General features: G+C 35.9%; 1 protein-coding gene across 1 annotated transcript in view; it reads left to right on the top strand.

Moving 5' to 3' along the window:
- LOC141331497 (uncharacterized) overlaps window positions 1-20,883 on the top strand; it is a 61,192-nt gene that overhangs the window by 7,240 nt on the left and 33,069 nt on the right. Inside the window, exons 3-13 of the mRNA XM_073836557.1 lie at window positions 2,414-2,512; window positions 6,692-6,790; window positions 6,881-6,979; window positions 8,315-8,500; window positions 10,458-10,481; window positions 12,550-12,648; window positions 13,052-13,150; window positions 16,340-16,438; window positions 16,769-16,966; window positions 17,057-17,155; window positions 19,768-19,866. Coding sequence (XP_073692658.1) covers window positions 2,414-2,512; window positions 6,692-6,790; window positions 6,881-6,979; window positions 8,315-8,500; window positions 10,458-10,481; window positions 12,550-12,648; window positions 13,052-13,150; window positions 16,340-16,438; window positions 16,769-16,966; window positions 17,057-17,155; window positions 19,768-19,866 — 1,200 coding nt within the window. The remainder of the gene's footprint in view (window positions 1-2,413; window positions 2,513-6,691; window positions 6,791-6,880; window positions 6,980-8,314; window positions 8,501-10,457; window positions 10,482-12,549; window positions 12,649-13,051; window positions 13,151-16,339; window positions 16,439-16,768; window positions 16,967-17,056; window positions 17,156-19,767; window positions 19,867-20,883) is intronic.

The following is a 20,883-nucleotide window of genomic DNA, read 5'->3' as shown; positions in this document are numbered from 1 at the left end:
AGTCTTTCATGCCGAGAACTCTGCTCTTGTGTTTGCAAAATTATGCATTTAAACGTTAATGACCAACCCTATCATTATAAAAGTTCATAATGTTGCTGCACATGAAATATAACACGGATAACATTAAATAAAAAGTATTTTTTAATCAGGTTAGACATTGATTATTTATCACTCAAACCCCTTTCTCTACCTGTCCGTTGGTCGCGCATATCCTCCATGTTTGTAGTTTTTTAACACTTTTTATGCGTGTTTGTAGTTCTAATCGAATCCCCGTTCACCGCGCAATGTGTGTGGGCAATATTAGCCGTTAGAGTGTGCATTGACCCGCACTTCGAATTCCGAAGTTAAGTAGTAGACCATCCGGGAATCTTTGGAATACTTTTTAAGCATACTACGATTTGGGACATACTAATTCTATTTTCGAATACTATTTAGGACGGATAGTATGCGAATTGGGACGCAGCAAGATCTATGGGTGAATGACGTCAAGTAGACCACAGTGAAATGGCGGATGGCTTACGTATAACGGCCATAGAAACAGTCGCTAATGAGGCATCTACGTACATATATCTATGATCACGTCGACCTCCATTCATAAAAACCGAATCTACTATAGCGCGAAATGCCACGTAAATTCGTCGTTTTTTGGATTCATAAATCAAATATGGTCTGTCACTTAATTCAAATCGCGATATGGACTAGTGTCTGTGAAAACTGAAATGCAAAAGACCGTTTTAATATGAATCCGGTATGTTCCGTTTGCCTAGCTGTATGTATGAAATTCATACTATGAATGGTGGAGACGCGCTTTTACTACACGCATAATGAAACACACGTGACGCTCCCGGTAATTTTTGGCATTTGCATCTCACATGAACAGATAAACTCAATCTCCAAAACTGCTGTGAGTGTCACTTATACCGTTTCATTTGAGAAAACTCACATCATGTCATACTGTATACACAGAAACTTCACGGCAACCTGTCAAAATAAAAGTACGGTGTAACATGTTTAGTCATTATTTGGGTAGCACACATATTCTGAATGCCTTCAGCAGAATTCAAATTAGCCATTTTAATCTAGATTAATCTAGATTAATTCCAAGATTTAATCTAGATTAATCTAGATTAAAAAAATTAATCTATGCCCACCCCTAATATATATATATATATATATATATATATATATATGAATATATAGAAATATGATTTAAGAAGTATAAGAGATAGGGTGGCCATGTTTAGTTTGCAAATGTTTAATAGTAAATAAGACACAATAAGACAGCATCTAAAGAAAATAATACTGAATGTTTATTTGCAACAACTGATGGAGTGCTGAATGCTGCATGCACATGCAGTGTTGTCAAGGTAACACTGAGCGGAGCAAATAAGTTGCTGGCTGCAATTCACCAGTGTCGCTAATAACAAGGGCTTCTGAATTCGACATATATTCCCTTTAAATTAAATGAAAACAGGCAGTTCTGTTTAATCTGGCATGTTCTCATTAATATATACAATAACAACCCAACAAATTATACCAAGAGACAGTCAAGATATCTAAATATCACATACTATAGTACTTGTCATTCAGTCCAGTATTGCAGTAGGGTTGCATAAGACGAGTCAGGTGTAAGTTGAGCCACCCCCTGAGTCTAGAGAACATTTTACAGAATTTGTTACATGATATATTCAAGAAGTACTCATCATTTAGCTTGATGCATGATTGAGAGGAGCATATGGGAAAAGCGTTGATATTTTTTTAATTCTGAAAATGTTTATGACTTTATATCACTACATATTTATCACATAATTCCAATACTTACATCTGTGTTATTTTTTGCTTTGATTGCTTTTCAATTCATATAAAATATGGAACATGATAATAAAAAAGAACAAGACATGTCTACAGCTTTGACAGGTTGTGTATAAATAATGACATAATGAAAGCATACTGTGCTTTCCAAATTAGGTTGTGGAAAAGCGAGGTGTAGATGGTTAGATTTCTACTGCATTATCAAAGGTTCTGTCAGTGATTGGCTGCCAAAGAGATCTCACATGTCAGTGTGATTTTAAGATTGCACCGTCTTTTAAGGAAGTCAGCAGTAGTTGTCTGCTAGCTTGCGACACTCCTTCATTTATTAATACCTCTTTATAAAACACTTTTTTGAGACTGGAATTGCTGCACATTGTGTTTAATAGGATAAAGCTGGCATTCAACAGCTCCTGGCACATTTAACTCGCTTTAATACATAGATATTTTGAGCTAGCACTCTTGAAGACAGAAAACATACAGTACCTTGGGAATGGATGAGGAGGTATACTTGAGTCTTTCCCCTGTACATCTGTTTCATGATCCTTTTATGTTTGCCTTTCATAGAGAATGAAGTACTAACTTCTGTCTCTGACCTCCACAGAATGGGCTCAACGCTTTGCACTTGGCAGCAAAGGAAGGACATGTGGATTTGGTCCAGGAGCTGCTGGACAGGGGGTCTTCAGTTGATTCTGCAACTAAGGTAGGATTTCTCAGGAAAAAAATATTAATAATACTGGTGTTAAGGTTGCAGAGACTGGGCAAAAGCTACAACTCAAGTTCACAAATAAATAATAGTGCTTCGAAAGGTATGTTAGCTGTCTAGCTCTGCAGCACTAGTGGTCTGTGAGGGAAGTTTCTGGGAATTTTCAAGGAATGGCTTTGTGTAAATTATGCTGATCAAACCTGCTGCCATGCATAGATGATCTGTATCCTGATAGCTTAAAATAGTCTTGATAATTAACAACACTTCTCACCTTTAAACACAGGGAATGAATGGGGGGAACATGCTATATCAACATTGACATTTGAATGTCAATTCTTATTTCAGGGTGTCTGTCCCTTTGACATTCATACTTTGATTCCAGCCTATGCTACTGCTTACATTCATGTTTATACACAACAAGTATGTACATTAGAGATGTATTAAAACAGGGGTCACCACACTCGGTCCTGGAGGGCCGGTGTCCCTACAGAGTTTAGCTCCAACCCTAATCAAACACACCTGAACCAGCTAATCAAGGTCTTAATAGGTATACTTGAAACTTCCAGGCTGTTGTGTTGAGGCAAGTTGGAGCTAAATTCTGCAGGACACCGGCCCTCCAGGATCAAGTTTGGTGACCACTGTATTAAAACAACAACTTTGTCATTTTTAATATAGAACATTTTGAGACTGTGCTTTCCTTCTCTGACAAACTGCCATAGTTCTTCAGTCAGTATGACAATAGCTGAAAGGCAGGACCACTAAGGCTCCTCCAGGCTACTAGACATGTTCACTTGGAAAGCCCTGTTAACTGTTTTGGGATACGTCATTTATGGCATATTGTGCAGAAGCTTCCACACTTCTGTTCTGAAGTGTGCTTTAAAAATATCTTCAAAGTTTAATTGCTTTTAGAGTCTTATTTAAAAAAAAAAATGTCACTGCAAATTTGTAAAAAAAATGTACAGTGCCGTACATTGCCGAGAGTATTCATACCCCCATACCATTTTTTTTGTTTCTTCAAGTTTTATGTTGCAGCCTTATGTTAAACTGCTTTAAATTACTATTTTCCACATCAATCTACACTCCATACACCATAATGACAAAGCACAAAACAGCTCTGCAAATTTATTAGAAATAAAACACTGAAATGGTTCCATTGCATAAGTATTCATACCCTTTTATGGGACACTTAAAATTTAGCTCAGGAGCACTCATATGACTTGTAGATCTTACTACACTTCGAGTGGAGTTAAACTGTGGCAAATTCATTTGAATGAGTATGATTTGGAAAGGCACACACCTCTCAGAAGAGGTCTAACAAAAAATGCATATCAGAGCAAAAACCAAGCCCTCATGTCAAAATAACTGCCTGTAGAGCTCAGAAACAGGCTTGTGTCAAGGCACATATCTTGGGAAGAGTTCAGAAAAAATTCTGTTTGATTGAAGGTTCACAGAAGAATTTAGCCTTCATTATCTAAAATGGAAGAAGCTTGGAACAATTAAGACTCTTCCTAGAGCTGGCCTTCTGGCCAAACTGAGCAATTGATGGATAAGGGGCTTGGTTATACTGGTGACCAAGACGCCGATGGTCACTCTAGTTGAGCTCCATGATCATATATGCAGATGGAAGAAACTTACAGAAGGACAAACATCACTGCAACACTACACCAATCCAGTCTTTTATCAGTCCTCTTTTCAGTGAAGACACATGGAAATCCACAAAGCACCTAAAGAACTCTCAGATTGTGAGAAACAATATTCTCTGGTATGATAAACCTCAGTTCCAAGCATCATGTATGGAGGAAAGCAGGCACTTCTTATCACCTACGCAGTAACATCCCAACAGTAAAGTGTGGTGGTAGCAGCGTCATGCTGTGTTTTTTTCAGCGGCAGGGACTGAAAGAAAGAGTAGAAGGAAAGCTCAACACTGCAAAATATTGAGATAGCCTTAATGAAAACCCAGTCCACAGCATTAAAAAACCTCAGACTGAGTTCCAACAGGACAATGACCCTAAGCACACAGCAAGAGTGGTCTATAGACAGCCAGAACCTTGGCTTGAACGCAATCAAATATTTCTGGAGAATCCTGAAAATGTCTGCCAACCCCCATCCAAGCTGACAGAGGTGAGGTGAGGTGAAGAGGTGAGGCGAAGAATGTCAAATAATTGCCAATGCAGATGTGCAAAGCTTGTTGCATCATAGCCAAAAAGACTTGAGGCTGTAAAGGTGCTTCAACTAAGTACTGAGTTAAGGGTATTAATACTTGTGCAATGTACTTATTTCAGTGTTTTATTTTTATAAATTTGCAAAGTTGTCACAAATCAGTTTTTTTGCTTTGTCATTTGGTGTATGGAGTGTAAATTGATGTGGGGGGGAAAAGTAATTTTAAGCAGTTTAACATAGGGCTGCAACATAACAAAACATGAAAAAATGAAGGGGTATGAATACTTTCTCAAGGCACTGTACTTTGAAGTCATAAATGAATACAGGTAGATACATGTTGACCTCATAAGAGTTGAGAAAAGTCATATTCATCACCATTTAGGAGGGTTAATTAATGGTCAAATTAGTAAGTAAGTATTTATGTATTTATGTATTTATGCATTTGTCTGAAGCATTTCCCCATTTGAATCCAAATATGGACGAGTAGTTAACAAAAGATACAGTGGCTGTATTTAGACACTTAAAAATAAATAAAGGGTTATTATAAAGAGTCTATTTTCTGTGGATAATTAATAAGATTTCATGGGTAATTAAAGATATAGAGCTCATATTGGTCAAAAATTACACAAACCAATAGAACCACTTATAATCAGTGATATTGACTACACTGTATAACCCATTCTATTTCTGACGTGTTCACGGTACCTCTGACACAAAGGACAAATGGGTGTGGAACATTGGCTTTGACACATCCAGGGTAGAGCCTCAAGCTGTTATGGCACACCCAGTGTTAGATAGTAAGGTCTTGCAATACCAAAGGCTGCAGTTTTAAGACCACAGTTCTAAGAACACATTTCTAGGACCCTAGTTATTTATGACAGCGCTGCCTAGCCAGTTCTACTCCATCAGAGGAGACCTGATTCAAACCTGAAACAAACAGATGCAAGGACTAGATACATATAAATGATTCCGTTTTTTAATTTTGAATATATTTAAAGCGTTTAAGAGTGGATATGGCTTTGTTTATACTCGAATGTGCAAGACTTCTGCTGTCAACCGCTTGCAATTATTTTGCTTAATGTTGCAGACTTGTATTTGTTATCATATTATTTTGATTTATTAGTGTAATCACAAGCACACTACTTTGTAACTGAGACAGTTTAATGCAGTTTGTTAAGCCAGTTGCACGCCAGACGAGAAGCACCACACTACACCAGAGAAGAGAAGAATTATATAATATGTGACCCTGGACCACAAAACCAGTCTTAAGTCGCTGGGGTATATTTGTAGCAATAGCCAAAAATACATTGTATGGGTCAAAATTATTGATTTTTCTTTTATGCCAAAAATCATTTGGATATTAAGTAAAGATCACGATGCATGAAGATTTTTTGTAAAATTCCTACTATAAATATATCAAAATGTAATTTAAGAACTTAATTCGGACAACTTTAAAGGTGATTTTCTCAGTATTTTGATTTTTTTGCACCCTCAGATTCCAGATTTTCAAATAGATGTATCTCGGCTAAATATTGTCCTATCCTAACAAACCATATACCAATAGAAAGTTTATTTATTGAGCTTTCATATGATGTATACATCTCAGTTTTGTAAAATTTAACCTTATGACTGGTTTTGTGGTCCAGGGTCACATATGTCTTTCTTGGAAGGTTTTAAACATTTCTGATAGATGCACAATATACAGGAATGGCAACATGGCTGATCATGCTGTGCTAATTTTGTGCTAATTACTTTACACACTCAGTATTACATTGCACATTCAGATACTTATGTAAAATATCAGCTAGCTTTGTTATCCAGCAAGAGCAAGGTGTGACTGTATTTAACAAATATTTTTCTTCTATTAGTCATTAGAATTTGTCACTTGTTTTGAAATAATTATCCATGCCTTTTTGAATAAGGTATTTGGCTTTTGGTACATCCCTGATATCATTTGTAGCATAAATTTAAGAGAAACATCTAAATAAATGATTAATGTGTTTGTTTGGCTCACAGAAAGGAAATACAGCTCTCCACATCGCTTCACTAGCAGGACAAGGTGAGGTTGTAAAGATCCTGGTCAAGAGAGGAGCAGACATTAATGCACAATCTCAGGTAGGACCAAGTTTTACATTTATGCCTGCAAAATTTCTCCATCCAAAAGGAAATTAAAAATAAAAAACATTCAAATCTGTGCTCTTACAGAATGGATTCACTCCCCTGTACATGGCTTCTCAAGAAAACCATTTAGATGTGGTGCGCTATCTTTTGGAGAATGGTGGAAACCAGAGCACCGCAACAGAAGTAAAAAGATCAGATGCTTCTAAAATTTTATAGAATGACAAACTTTAACTTCACGTGCTTTTCACTACAGTTACAACCATGCATTCTAATTAGCTAAAACCATTTGCGTTCACTTACACCAGCTGTTAAAATTTTGGAAGATTTTTTATGTTTTTGAAATGTGTCTCTTAGGCTCACAATGGCAAAATTTATTTGATTAAAAATACAGTAAAACATTATTGTTATTTTTTTCTGATGTAAAATAATTGTTTTCTATTTAAATATATAGGTGCAGCTCAATAAATTAGAATGTTGTGGAAAAGTTCATTTATTTCAGTAATTCAACTCAAAATGTGAAACTTGTGTATGAAATAAATTTAATGCACACAGACTGAAGTAGTTTAAGTCTTTGGTTCTTTTAATTGTGATGATTTGGCTCACATTTAACAAAAACCCACCAATCTCAACAAATTAGAATGCTTCATAAGAGCAATAATAAAAAAAATACGACAACTGTAGCCAAATTCTTGAATCGATTTTCCTTGACAAGTCTAATTGTGCATCTGTTTCTTCCACTTTTTTTCCTTCCACTCAACTTTCTGTTAACATGCTTTGATACAGCACTCTGTGAACAGCCAGCTTCTTTGACAATGAATGTTTGTGGCTTACCCTCCTTGTGAAGGGTGTCAATGATTGTCTTCTGGACAACTGTCACATCAGCAGTCTTCCCCATGATTGTGTAGCCTAGTGAACCAAACTGAGAGACCATTTTGAAGGCTCAGGAAACCTTTGCAGGTGTTTTGAGTTGATTAGCTGATTGGCATGTCACCATATTCTAATTTGTTGAGATAGTGAATTGGTGGGTTTTTGTTAAATGTGAGCCAAAATCTTCCCAATTAAAAGAACCAAAGACAGTCTGTGTGCACTGAATTTATTTAATACAGAAGTTTCACAATTTGAGTTGAATTACTGAAATTACTAAACTTTTCCACAACATTCTAATTTATTGAGATGCACCAGTATTTTAAAATGTCATTTTTTCTTGTAATGACAAAATTCTGGCTGGACTCCAGTGCCACATGATTCTCCAGAAATAATTTTAATATGCCGATTTGCTGCTCAAGAAACATAAATAAATAAAAATAATAATATTGATAAAAAAGCCCCACAGATGATCCTAAAGATTTCTTTGGTCATGTCAATCACAGTGCTGATTGCCTACATGGTGTAACAAATACTAACCCCTAACTCTAAGCTACACCCTAACCTTGATAATCAGACAGCATCCAGATACTGTAGTGTCAGAATTATTGGCATAATGCATTATTTTAAATATTTGTTTTTCTCTTTTTGCAGGATGGCTTTACACCTCTAGCCATTGCACTGCAACAAGGCCATAATCAGGTGGTGTCCATCCTTCTAGAAAACGACACAAAGGGCAAAGTACGTCTGCCTGCCTTGCACATTGCAGCCCGTAAGGACGACACCAAATCTGCTGCCCTGCTGCTCCAAAATGACCACAATGCCGATGTTCAGTCTAAGGTAAATATGGGCAGAACATAGCGCTGAGGGTAGTATGTTTAAGGATGGAAGGAAATATAAGGAAATATGTATTGACAGCCAAATTCAAATTTGGCTTCAAAAGTAAAAAAAGAAGATTTATTTGTATGAAAAATAATATCATTATGAATAATGACAGTGAGTGTAGCCTTAATGGGGTTTACCAATCTTTGCATTAGGGTTGGGACCCAGCATTGGTTCTGGTAACGGTTCTTATACATCTTCATTCTTTTTCACATTTTAGCAGATTTTGCTTGCAGTCAAAATTGAATAATATTTTATTTTGGGTACACATCTATCATTGTTCTCACTGGGTGCATGCTAGCATTGTAAAATAAATAAATATGTTTTTTAACTTTAAAAGTTTAAATGGTTAAAAGTATTTCCTCCATTGACTTCCATTTGAAATGTCAGGATACTGCTGCATACATGTTTTTAGTAAATTTTGCAGCTTCCCATGGGAGAGGGGCTCTGCCAAAAAATGTTTTGTGATCTCTAACCTGTGCAAAGACATTTAAACAATCTCTCAGCTGAATTGAAAAAATAAATAGACACATAAATACACAAATTTAAAAGCTGCATGGTTGGATGGGGTTGTGTGGTCAGTAATTTTGCATGCTTTGCATGTGATTACAGTTGCTGTTGGAATTAAACTAATGACGCATTGTGAACAGTTTTGTTGTCATAAGTGGTATTTTAATGAAAATCTCTGAAAAACAAATCATCAGATTCATTTCATACCTTAAGATTTCCACCCCTACTCTGCATGTACATAACTACTAACAGACCGTTACAGATTCAGCATCTTCTCGCATTGTTCTTGTAAAACTGTCTTGTTATGGTCACGTGTGTATGTGATTTGCAGTGGTTTTCAGGATGTTTTTAGTGTCTTTCATTATTGTGCCAGATGAACTCTTTTGTCTGTGTTTGTCTCTCTGCATTTCTCTGTTTCTCTCTCCAGTATAAATGTGCCTGCATCCTGTGTTTCCATCCCGACGCTATCCGGGTTTCACTGTTTTATCTACTTACCCATTACTCTATTTTATCAGTTGTAAAAACAGTCACTTCTTAGTGTATATCATAAGTCTGTAAATATGCAAAAACAGCATGCACTTGCAAAATTAATGTGCACAGATGCGCAGCCTACATTTGTGTGAAAGTGTGCATGCATGTCTGTTGAGTGTTTGAGACTGAATGTTTTTTTTTTTTTTTGAGAAATGCTAATAGAGGTATTTATTTTTCTTAAAAAATGGGCAATGATTTGTACTATAAGTGGTGTTTTAATTTTAGCTCAAAGAAAACCATGCAGCATTCAAAATGTTTTTGATGATGAAAATGTGAGTTTAATTTTAGTTTCAGTTTCAAACCAAAATAGTTTGTACATGGTTCATTTAAAAATAATTTGCTGGCTTAAATGCCATATGTATGCCATATGAAATTTTAATATTTATTACTGTTGCCAACTTTTGAAGCATTAACTTTAGTCTAGTCTACTTTACAGTATTTCACTTATACATTCCTAAAAAATATAGAACATCAAATAATTGTATATTTCATCATAATGTAGTTACATTTGTGATTTTGTTTATGTTGTGGTAGTAGTACAAAAGTAAGTTCTTGAGCCAGGACCACCATAAAACTACTGTATTTACAAGCGGATGTATTACAAGGGTTAATTATTTTTGCAACTGAAAGTGTTAATAGGAGGTGTTACTGACATAATGTGATTTAAGTGGTCATGTGACATTATACAATTTGTCATCTCATGTGAGTTAGCAATGGGTTTCTATTGGCAGGCTCGATAATATATATGGTCCGTCAAAGAAAAATGAAGACCTCTTGCTTCTCTGGCAAAATCTGCATGCAGCCGCTATCAACCCTAAATGTGTTTGAGTGAAATATAACAAGCCTATTTCCTTCCCTGTTTTTGCTGCAACAGATGATGGTCAATAGGACAACTGAGGTAGAGATATTTATCTAGTTCCTCATTTTTTTGCCAAATAAAAACTATTGATTTATTGCATTCATTTCTGGTTTACTTTTCGGCATGTAGAATTGAGCTTTTCTGTTCGTTAACTCAGCATTTTTAGTTCTTTTGAACCTTGCATGGCTGGTTAGTCTCATTCACAGCATCATTCAAACCCCTTTGCATATATCCATAATTTTATTTGTAAAATCTTTTGAATGAGAATGTTTTAAGTTATATCCGGTGCCATGATTGCTGCTGATGTTTCATTTGAGCTACTATAATCAGAGATGGGCTGAAAAGTCAATAATCCAGACAGTGTCTGTCTTCCAAACAAGTATAATCCTCCTCATCATGATTTAATATTTCAGCCTTTATCTACAGTCAGTTTTAAGCTGCATGGGCACTTTAACATTACAACTGTTAATGCAAAAGTACTGCATGCTCAGTTGAGCAGACATTTTCACATTTTTGTACTGTAACGGTATTTTTTGCACTTTATGCAAAGAAAAAGAGAATTATCAGTCTTTTAAAATTCTTTAGTCTCTAATATATTTAATACAGATATTATAAGTGCACAACACTGTCCTGTATTGGCTTTGCTTGCTGCCTTTACTGAAATATATACAAGTCTAGGGAAGCCAGTCACATGGCTATAATGAAATGGCCATTTATTTCATTACTCTTACCTAAAGGTCAAATAGACCCCAGTGGCATGAATTTGCCTTTCAACAACAATTGCTTGACTCCCAGCACGCATTAGTGTGATTGCATTAAGCTCTTTAGTAACAAAATATATAGCCTGTGCTAAGAGGGATTACTCATTCTTTATCAACATCCATACATCCACCAAAAATAATGTTTGAATGTTTGCAGGTGGCATATAAATTCTTAAACTGTGTTTGTTATGATGTTTTGATATGATTATGCATTTTATTGATATTATTGATTGGTTGATTGATTATTGATGGAATGATTATGTGATACACAGCTGGATGTATGAATGCTAACAGCACAATGCAATATTTTACATGTTACAGAAGTATGTTCAAAATCAAGGTTTTCTAGTTAGTGGTCTATATAATGTACTTAATGCGCTATCATGAAATAATGCGCTATAAGATTTCTTTAATCTTTGCGGGCGATTTGCTGTTTGCAAAGTTTTATTAGGTTTTAATGTACTTATCCACTGCACAGCATGCTGCATCGCATATTTGATTTTGCACCAGCTTTGAACATGTTTCACACAGTCAATATATTCTTCACACTTTTGTAAATGATGTTTTCACATTAAATCGGACCGTGACTTTCAGAATGGGAAGGTAAGGCAAGAATTTCACATATTCAAACTCCTCTACAATCTTTACCTTCTTATAGTCAAGACATGATTTTATTACTGATATTATCTGAATACTGCACTTTTGTTTTTTTTGAAACCTTTATGTTTTCTTTGGTTATTCTTTGATTATGTTCCCTTTGTTTCCATTATACTAAAACTGTATGTCATCTGAAATCTTGTGTCTTTTGTCATGTTCTGTTAACAACTTCTTGTTATTTTAAGTTGATTTATTTATAGATAATAGCATTTTTTTTTTCATTTGTTTGCATGTCTGTGTCTAGAAGTTTGACTTCTCTTAAAGTTTATATGTGTATGTTTATGTACATGTCAAAAAATCAAGTTTAAGGTTTCTTTTCAGACTTCTTCATATGGGACCAAAGCTGCCTTTGAGGCAACAATAAGCTCAATCTGTTTTCATAATTGTCCATTTTAGACATTTATGTGATACTACATGTGATTGCTGCATGCTAATACAGTCTATTAAAACAAGATAAAGTCAGGGTTACAGTTTTTGGCTGGAGTTGAGGATGCCACTAATTGCAGATCTGAAACCAGCTTTTTAATTCTGAGTTAACATGGTTGTATAAGCGAGGTTAGCTGTTTTCAGATCTGTATTTATTGACAGCGTGACTCTAAAGCATGTTAGGAATGTTGGCTTATATCTCATGTTTTTTGTTTTATTTTATTTTTCTTGTGTCCCGTCCCCTTTCTTGATTCTTTTTGTAGAGTGGATTCACACCGTTGCATATTGCTGCTCACTATGGAAATGTAAATGTTGCAACACTGCTCCTCAATCGAGGGGCTGCTGTGGATTTCACTGCAAGGGTGAGTGTTTACAGCTTTTACATGCATGTATATGAGATTGACTTCCTCAAGCACTTGTACATTTAATATTAAAACAACTTGACACAATGAGATACAATACACAAACTAAGATTTTACATTAACAAGAGTTTCTCATGAGTTGAGACCAAAGTTAACATCTTAAATTATATAGTTGTGGAAATTATTACAAATGTAAAACCATTTTTTGGACACGATGTGCAATCTAAGTTGTAAAGTTTAGACTAAGCTCACAATTCTACCTTAGATAAAAAGAAACTCGTAAATTATGGATGATAAATAATTATCCATTATGATAAATAATGGAAGATTCTCAACTCAAGTAATTTCTAAAGACAACACACTGAATACATTTTTTAAGTGTTTGTTTCTATTGTCTGTACAGAATGGGATCACGCCACTACATGTTGCGTCTAAGAGGGGAAACACTAATATGGTTCACTTGCTGTTGGACAGAGGGGCTCAGATTGATGCCAAAACAAGGGTTAGTAACAATTAGTTACGAAATTAGTTTTGAACATACTGTATACACATAGCTATGATGGCTAGCATTTTTATGAGTCTGATATGAGCCAAATATCAGAAAAATACGGTGCCCCCGAAGGGACATGGTAGTGGGGAAAAAAAGTGTTTTTTTTTTTTTTTTTTTTTTTTTTTGCATTATCTCGCAAAGATATTTGTGTTTTATTTGCTTTCCTGTATAATTTATTAATTAACTGTAAATCGAATTCTGCCATTTTACGCCACTGTCTTAGTCCATTAACATGCAATTTAGTGGGTTTACGATCATATTCTTGGCTATTCTGCTTGTCTGTATGCTTGCTCAGTATAATAAGGTGTGTACTGAATTTGGTCCTCCAGTGTTTCACATTAAGCATTATAGAATGTCCCAAAATCGTGCCTTGAACTAGCCTAAACACTGACTGTATTTCTTTACAATTAAGTCCAAGTATAAAGTTTAAAATAAAACTCTATGAAATGCTACACTGTGAACGTACAGAGCTTTATGAACCACTGCAAGTTGTAAAGTAAACAGGAAGTGTTTGTCCGAACTCAACTGGTTTTGCAAGAGAACACAAATATCTTTGTGAGAGAACACAAAAGTTTTGTGAGGGAACACAAATATCCTTGCAAGAGAATGCCGAAGTTTTGTGAGGGAATGAAAAGTGCAAGAAAAAGCAAAAAAATTCAAAAAGAAATTCCTCCCACCACAATTTTTTTTCCACTCACCCGTTTTTTTTTTAGTTTTTTTTTTTTACCACCAGCATGTTACTTCTATGGGATCCATAGAAAAAGAAAAAAAAGTTTGCTATGCTTAGAAATAATTTATGAATTTACATTTTGTAAAAGTTTCTCTTAAAAGTGTAATCAACTTCATATCACACTATACTTAATAAACAGTAAAAATTACTTATTAAAAAGAAGTAACTCTCTCTCCTTTGGCTACTCAGGTTATGGGTCACCACAGTGGAATTATCAGCACATTGTTTTGGCATGTTTTATGCTGGATGACCTTCTTTGTTGTAAATAAATATTTAATATAATATATAAAATAAGTTAATACAATAAACTTTATTCTCCAGTTTTACAGACAAGGCTTAAGCCTAGTCTAAGACTAAAATGTAAGTCTGAGCTGTTTCAACTGAAAGAAATTGCACTGACTGATCTTAAATTATATCATTGCCTTTGTTTTGTCTGATGCTCACCAGTAATATCTTTTTCTAAGCATGTTTATAAATATTACCTAAATGTCCTAATTGAACTATGGGCTAATCCTGGTTTAGTCTAAGCCCTGTCTGTGAAACCAGGCCTATATCTGCTACAATTGTAAACACTAAATTAAATGCTATGACAGTTTGCATCTGCCAAGCATTGATGTGTTTCAGTTACTGGCCAATTATTGTGAGGTCCCATTTGAGAACTTGGCCAATCATCAGATAGAAAAAGGGTGGGGCAAAACTATCTGGGCCGAAGGCAGGAAACGGATGACCAGATTATAACAGGGCTAACACAGACAAACACATATTCACACTCCCAATCTATAGGCAAAGTAGTGCACTGCAATAAATGTTTATGAAAACATAAAAAATGTTCTTGCTTAGATTTTTTGTCTTATTTCCAGTCAAAATATCTAAAGACTAGTAAATATATATATTTTTTTTGTTTTCAGAAAAAAAAGTCAAAATTAATTATAGGCAAAATAATCTGCTAAAGGGCTAAGAAAAATCTTATTTCAAACAGAAAACAAGATTATTTTTCTTACCCCTTTGGCACACCATGCCAACACAGGGAAAATATGCAAAATCAACACAGAAAGGCATACTCGCTCAGCCTGGACTTGAACAAGGAACCTTCATTAATCGAAAGTCTCAATTCAATAAGCAGTCAGAAGTCTTTAAAGCCTGTGTTACATGCATCGTTATAATCCCATTTTAATTTCATCATACTTTAAATTTGCCAAAATATTATTTATAAATAATATAAATGCTACAAATATAATTTGTATTTATTGATTAAAAAAAACATAGATTTGTTTTTGCCTGATTTGTAAACTAAATATTAGTGGGAAACCATAATTCCTATGTGCAGTCACCAGTAATGATGAGTCACTGTAGCTGAGTGTGTGTTTGGTCTGATTAAAGCCATGTTCTTCTTCAGATTTTGACTGCAGTGTGGAGTCCAGCTGGTTGTGTTCTGTCCCTTTTTTCTGCAGTCTCCCTCCTGCAGTGTCTGATGTATCATCCTACACACACACACACACCCCTTTCACGCTCTGTTGTTACTGACTTCAGCAGTGCTTTTTATGTGCTGTAAGCAATGATGAATACACTGAGTATAAAAGACAAAGGAGAGAGACTGTGGATGAGTGTTTATGGTTTAAAGGAACACTCCACTTTTTTTGGAAATACGCTCATTCTCCAACTCCCCCCGAGTTAATAAGTTGAGTTTTACCGTTTTGAAATCCATTCAGCCGTTCTCCTGTTCTGGCGATATCACTTTTAGCATAGCTTAGCATAGATCATTGAATCATATTAGACCAATAGCATCGTGTTCAAAAATGACCAACGAGTTTCGATATTTGTCCTATTTAAAACTTGACTCTTCTGTAGTTATATCGTGTACTAAGACCTGTGGAAAATGTAAAGATGCGATTTTCTAGGCCGATAAGATTGGGAACTACACTGCAGCAGGCGCAGTAATATCACGCCTGCTTCGGCCATGTTACGACAGCAAACTTCCTTGACTATTACGTCGGAATGGGAGCGTAGTTCCTAATGTTATCGGCCTAGAAAATCGCATCTTTACATTTTCCGCCGGTGTTAGTACACGATATAACTGCAGAAGAGTCAAGTTTTAAATAGGACAAATACCGAAACTCATTGGTTATTTTTGAACACGATGCTATTGGTCTCATAGGATTCAATGATCTATGCTAAGCTATGCTAAAAGTGATATCGCCAGAACAGGAGAACGGCTGAATGGATTTCAAAACGGTAAAACTCAATTCATTAACTCGGGGGGAGTTGGAGAATGAGCCTATTTCCAAAAAAGTGGAGTGTTCCTTTAAAGAGAATGTATATAACACATCACATTTGTGAGGTGTTTCAAGTTCCAAAGTGCTTTGTAATGAAATTACTGATGAGACCTTATGGTGAGACTGTCTATGTTGCAGGATGGCCTCACGCCTTTACACTGCGCAGCAAGAAGTGGGCATGACACAGCAGTGGAGCTCTTATTGGAGAGAGGAGCCCCTATGCTGGCCAGAACCAAGGTAGCTATCGAAATGAGGACTTTTATAATATAACATGCTATGCGTTGATTGAGGTTACTGTTTGAAATTACACCCTAAATACCTGAATTACTAAGTAATGTCTTTTATAGCTTTGAAAATCTCCCCTTTCCCATAACATGACAATTTGTATACACTGCAATATGTACATTGTAATCACCAAAGCAGTGCAACATCTAATGGAATACACTGCATACAAGTATGATTGTAAAGCAATCACTTGTCCACAGTAAAAAATGCCACTTTGTGTCAATGATAAAGTTATTTTTTTCCCCCTTTCTTTCTTTTTCAATTTACCCTTGTTTTGTCTAGAACGGTTTATCCCCACTCCACATGGCAGCGCAGGGTGACCATGTGGAGTGTGTCAAACACCTGCTGCAGCACAAAGCACCTGTTGATGATGTCACACTGGACTACCTGACAGCCCTCCATGTTGCCGCCCACTGTGGTCACTACAGAGTTACCAAACTTCTACTAGACAAGCGAGCCAACCCGAATGCTCGAGCACTGGTACATGCATTTTTCTTATTGCAAGTCTTGTTTCCTCTATAAAGCTTTGTATAATCTTACACCTCTTTGTTCCTGGTTGTTTCTTTTCAGAACGGTTTCACTCCTCTACACATTGCCTGTAAGAAAAACAGAGTCAAAGTGATGGAGCTCTTGATCAAGTATGGAGCATTCATTCAAGCTATCACTGAGGTATGAGCACACATAATAGCAACATAGAGTTTTTTATTTATTTTTTAGTGTCCAAAATTATTAGAACACTAGTATTTTCACCAGCTAAAAATAGTTTTGAGTCAGTTGTTTTAATCTTTTGCTGTTGTGTCAGTAGGACATATCGGTTTACATTTCCAAACATTAATTTTTCCATTAATTGTAATAATTCAGTGAGATTTTTGTTTGCACAAGGAGTCTGACAATAGCCTGTGCTCCACAAAGTGATCTGATCTCATTATCATCCAGTCTGTCCGGAATGACATGAAGAAACAGAACAAACTGAGACAGACTAAATCCAGAAGAACTGTGGCAATGTTTCTAAGATGCTTCAAGAGACCTACCTGCAAAGCTACCTGAAAAACTAAGAGCACCTAGGGCAAAAGCTGTTTTAAATGGTCACACCAAATGTTGATTTAATTTAGTTAATATAAAATAATTGATAAAGAACATCTTAAGTGCCTAAAACTTTTAACAGTACTTTTTTTTTTTAACTGTAGCTTTTCAGGTAGGTATCTTGGACCATCTTAGAGACATTGCGGCAGTTCTTCTGGATTTAGTCTGTTTTTGTGGATGTCCTTAAAGGAATAGTTCACCCAAAAATGAAAATTCTGTCATTAATTACTCACCCTCATATCGTTCCAAATCTGTAAGACCTTCATTCCACAAATTCAAATACTTTTAATGAAATAATAAATTCTCACCCTGCATACACAGCAATGTAACTACTGTGTTCAAGGCCCAAAAGTAGTAAGGACATCATTAAAATAGTCCATAAGACATCAGTAGTTCAACCTTATATTTTTGAAGCTATGAGAATACTTTCTGTCAGTCTTTGATGTGCATTCTTAAGAGTACCACGTTGTTTTCAAGCAGAGAAATGCACAGGCATGCGTTGTGGTACTGTTGTGAATGTGCGTCAAAGACTGACATGGAAGAGAAGAAATTGTTGAATAACGTTGCAATTTTTTGTTTTCTTTGCACACAAAGTATTCTCTTAGTTTAGTAAAGTTAAGTTTGAACAATTGATGTCACATGGACTGTGTTAACAATGTCCTTACTACCTTTCTAAGCCTTGAACATTGTAGTTATGTTGCTGTCTATGCAGGGTCAGAAAGCTCTCAGAATTTATCAGAAATACCTTAATTTGTGTTCCAATAATGAACGAAGGTCTAACAGGTTTGCAACAACATGAGGGTGAGTAATTAATGACAGAATTTTCATTTTTTGGTGAATTGTCCCTTTAGGGATATGGTAAAAGGGGGTTGGTCCAACCCCTGAGGTGGTCAGACAGCTCCGGTGTGCGGCTGATCTGGTGCTTTGAGTCACAAATCATGGCAGGTCTCTCCATGGCAAGGTTTGTTTGCGACAAAGAGGCATCTGTGGCTAAGTCTCAACAAGATTAGAGAGAGGGAGAAGATCTTTTTGCTTGATGCTCCTGTCCGGTGTCTCTGTCTATGTTTTTCTGCAATGTGGTCAGTGCTGTCAACAAGAAATTCCATATGGCAAAGCAGCAATTAGCTACGTTTAAGCAGTTCATTCCTTTACAGGCTTGAGGGCTTGCGATGTCTGCAGGTCATTCTTACAGTTTTCTCCAGTGTCATAAAGAGAAGAATGGTCATATTGTCTGCCTTCTTCCTCCAAAAGGCTAGGGTGTGTATCCTCACCTAACGGCATACAGTACAGCAACCATGCATTAGTCACTGACCTGTCAGTTAAGTCTTCCCGGCCTTTGGTTCAAGAAAATCATCCTTGAACTGTTGTTGAGGAAAAGGAGGGCAAATCCTAGTAGTTGTGCCTCTTCTTATACACCTACGATGTTGCGTTTACTTCAAGCAGTGCCCCGATCATTCATGCTTGGCTCAGGGTCACATCCAAAAAATGTTATACCACTCATGACACGGTTAGAGACATTACAGGCTCACTCCCTCCAGCACATTCTCAGGTGATCGTATCACCTCATTTAGGCTCAGACGGCCGCTTGGCCATTCAGAGACCTATGTTACAGGCTTTAGGGACAGAGCATCTGACACCACTCTCTTTCCATCTGCCAGCGTGGAGACTTCTGCCAAATGTGTCGTCATGGATTTTTAGAACCATAGATAGATAGTATTATACCATCCAATTTTGGACACATTCAAACAGGAAATTTATAGAAAGACAAAATCACTGTTTCATGACTGTCCAAATGCTCCCATGGTGTCAGCTTCTGATGCAGCTTCTCATCCCTACCCAGGGAACAAAGGTTTCGTACAGGTTTCCAAAGAATTAAAAAGCAAAGTTGCTTCAGCTGTGTTCAATATCTTTTCCACATTCTACACAATCCATAGATTTTTTCTCCACAATCAGGATAGAAATCATAGGTTCAGAACAAGATAGATCTGGTTTGAGTCTATTAATTTTATTGATCTATAATGTATATCAATATAACCACAGTATAAATATATACTGTATAATTAATATAATAACAATATTCATATGCGCATGTTGTGTTTATTTGGTAGAAACAGTTAGTAGATGATGTGTGTTGATGACGTATTTGTTTTAGATAATTAGGCTTATGTTGTTGTCATCTTCTTCTTCTCTCTCTCTAGTCTGGTCTCACACCAATCCACGTGGCAGCCTTCATGGGTCACCTCAACATTGTTCTTTTACTACTGCAGAATGGAGCTTCCCCTGATGTTAGCAACATAGTGAGTAAACAGTCTGTATTCTACCATGGAACCTTATAAGTGGTCAGTGTGGAATGTTCTACATACTGTAGCCACAGACACAGCATGACTCACACATTATGCTAAGTTTACATCTCATTTCTTAATACTGCGTTCTTACCTGAATGATCCACAGCTTTTTTTTTTTTTTTGTTTAGTGATAGTTGTTCACGAGTCCCCTGTTTGTCTTGAACAGTTAAACTGCCTGCTGTTTTTCAGAAAAATCCTTCAGGTCCCACAAATTGTTTGGTTTTCCAGTATTTTTGTGTATTTGAACCCTTTCCAACAATGACTGTATGATTTTGAGATCCATCTTTTCACACCGAGGACAACTGAGGGACTATTACAGAATGTTTAAATGCTCACTGACACTCCTCCAGAAGGAAAAACCATGGATTAAGAATTAGGGGGTGAAAACATTTGAACAGAATGGAGATGTGTACATTTTTATTTTTATTTTGCCTAAATATCATATTTTTTCATTTAGTAATGCCCTTTAGAGGCTACTGAAGTTAGTTACATGTTTCCCAGAAGACAAAATAAGTTACATTTACCCAGATCTTCATATTCAAAACGTTTTCACCCACAGCTCTTAATGCATGGTTTTTCCTTCTGGAGCATCAGTGAGTGTTTGAACCTTCTGTAATAGTTACATATGAGTCTCTCAGTTGTCCTCACTGTGAAAAGATGGATCTCAAAATCATACAGTCATTGTTGGAAAGAGTTCAAATACACAAAAATGCTGGAAAACCAAAGAATTAGTTGGAACTGAAGGATTTTTCAGCAGGCAGTTTAACCCATTCAGGAGACTTGTGAAATAGACAAAAAAACACGCTGTTGATCATTCAGGTAACAACACAGTATTGAGAATCAATGTATCAATGAATCTGTATAAGAACTTTTGAACGGGGTCATTTTTATAAATTCAACTATTATTTTCTCTTGTGGACTATATGTAACATCTTTTATGTGAAATATTTTATTCAGATCAGTACTAAA

This window comes from Garra rufa, chromosome 3 (genome assembly GCF_049309525.1).
Source record: "Garra rufa chromosome 3, GarRuf1.0, whole genome shotgun sequence".
Taxonomy (NCBI): Eukaryota; Metazoa; Chordata; class Actinopteri; order Cypriniformes; family Cyprinidae; genus Garra; species Garra rufa.
The sequence above is the reverse complement of the archived record's forward strand: the minus strand, read 5'-3'. Positions and strand labels throughout refer to the sequence as shown.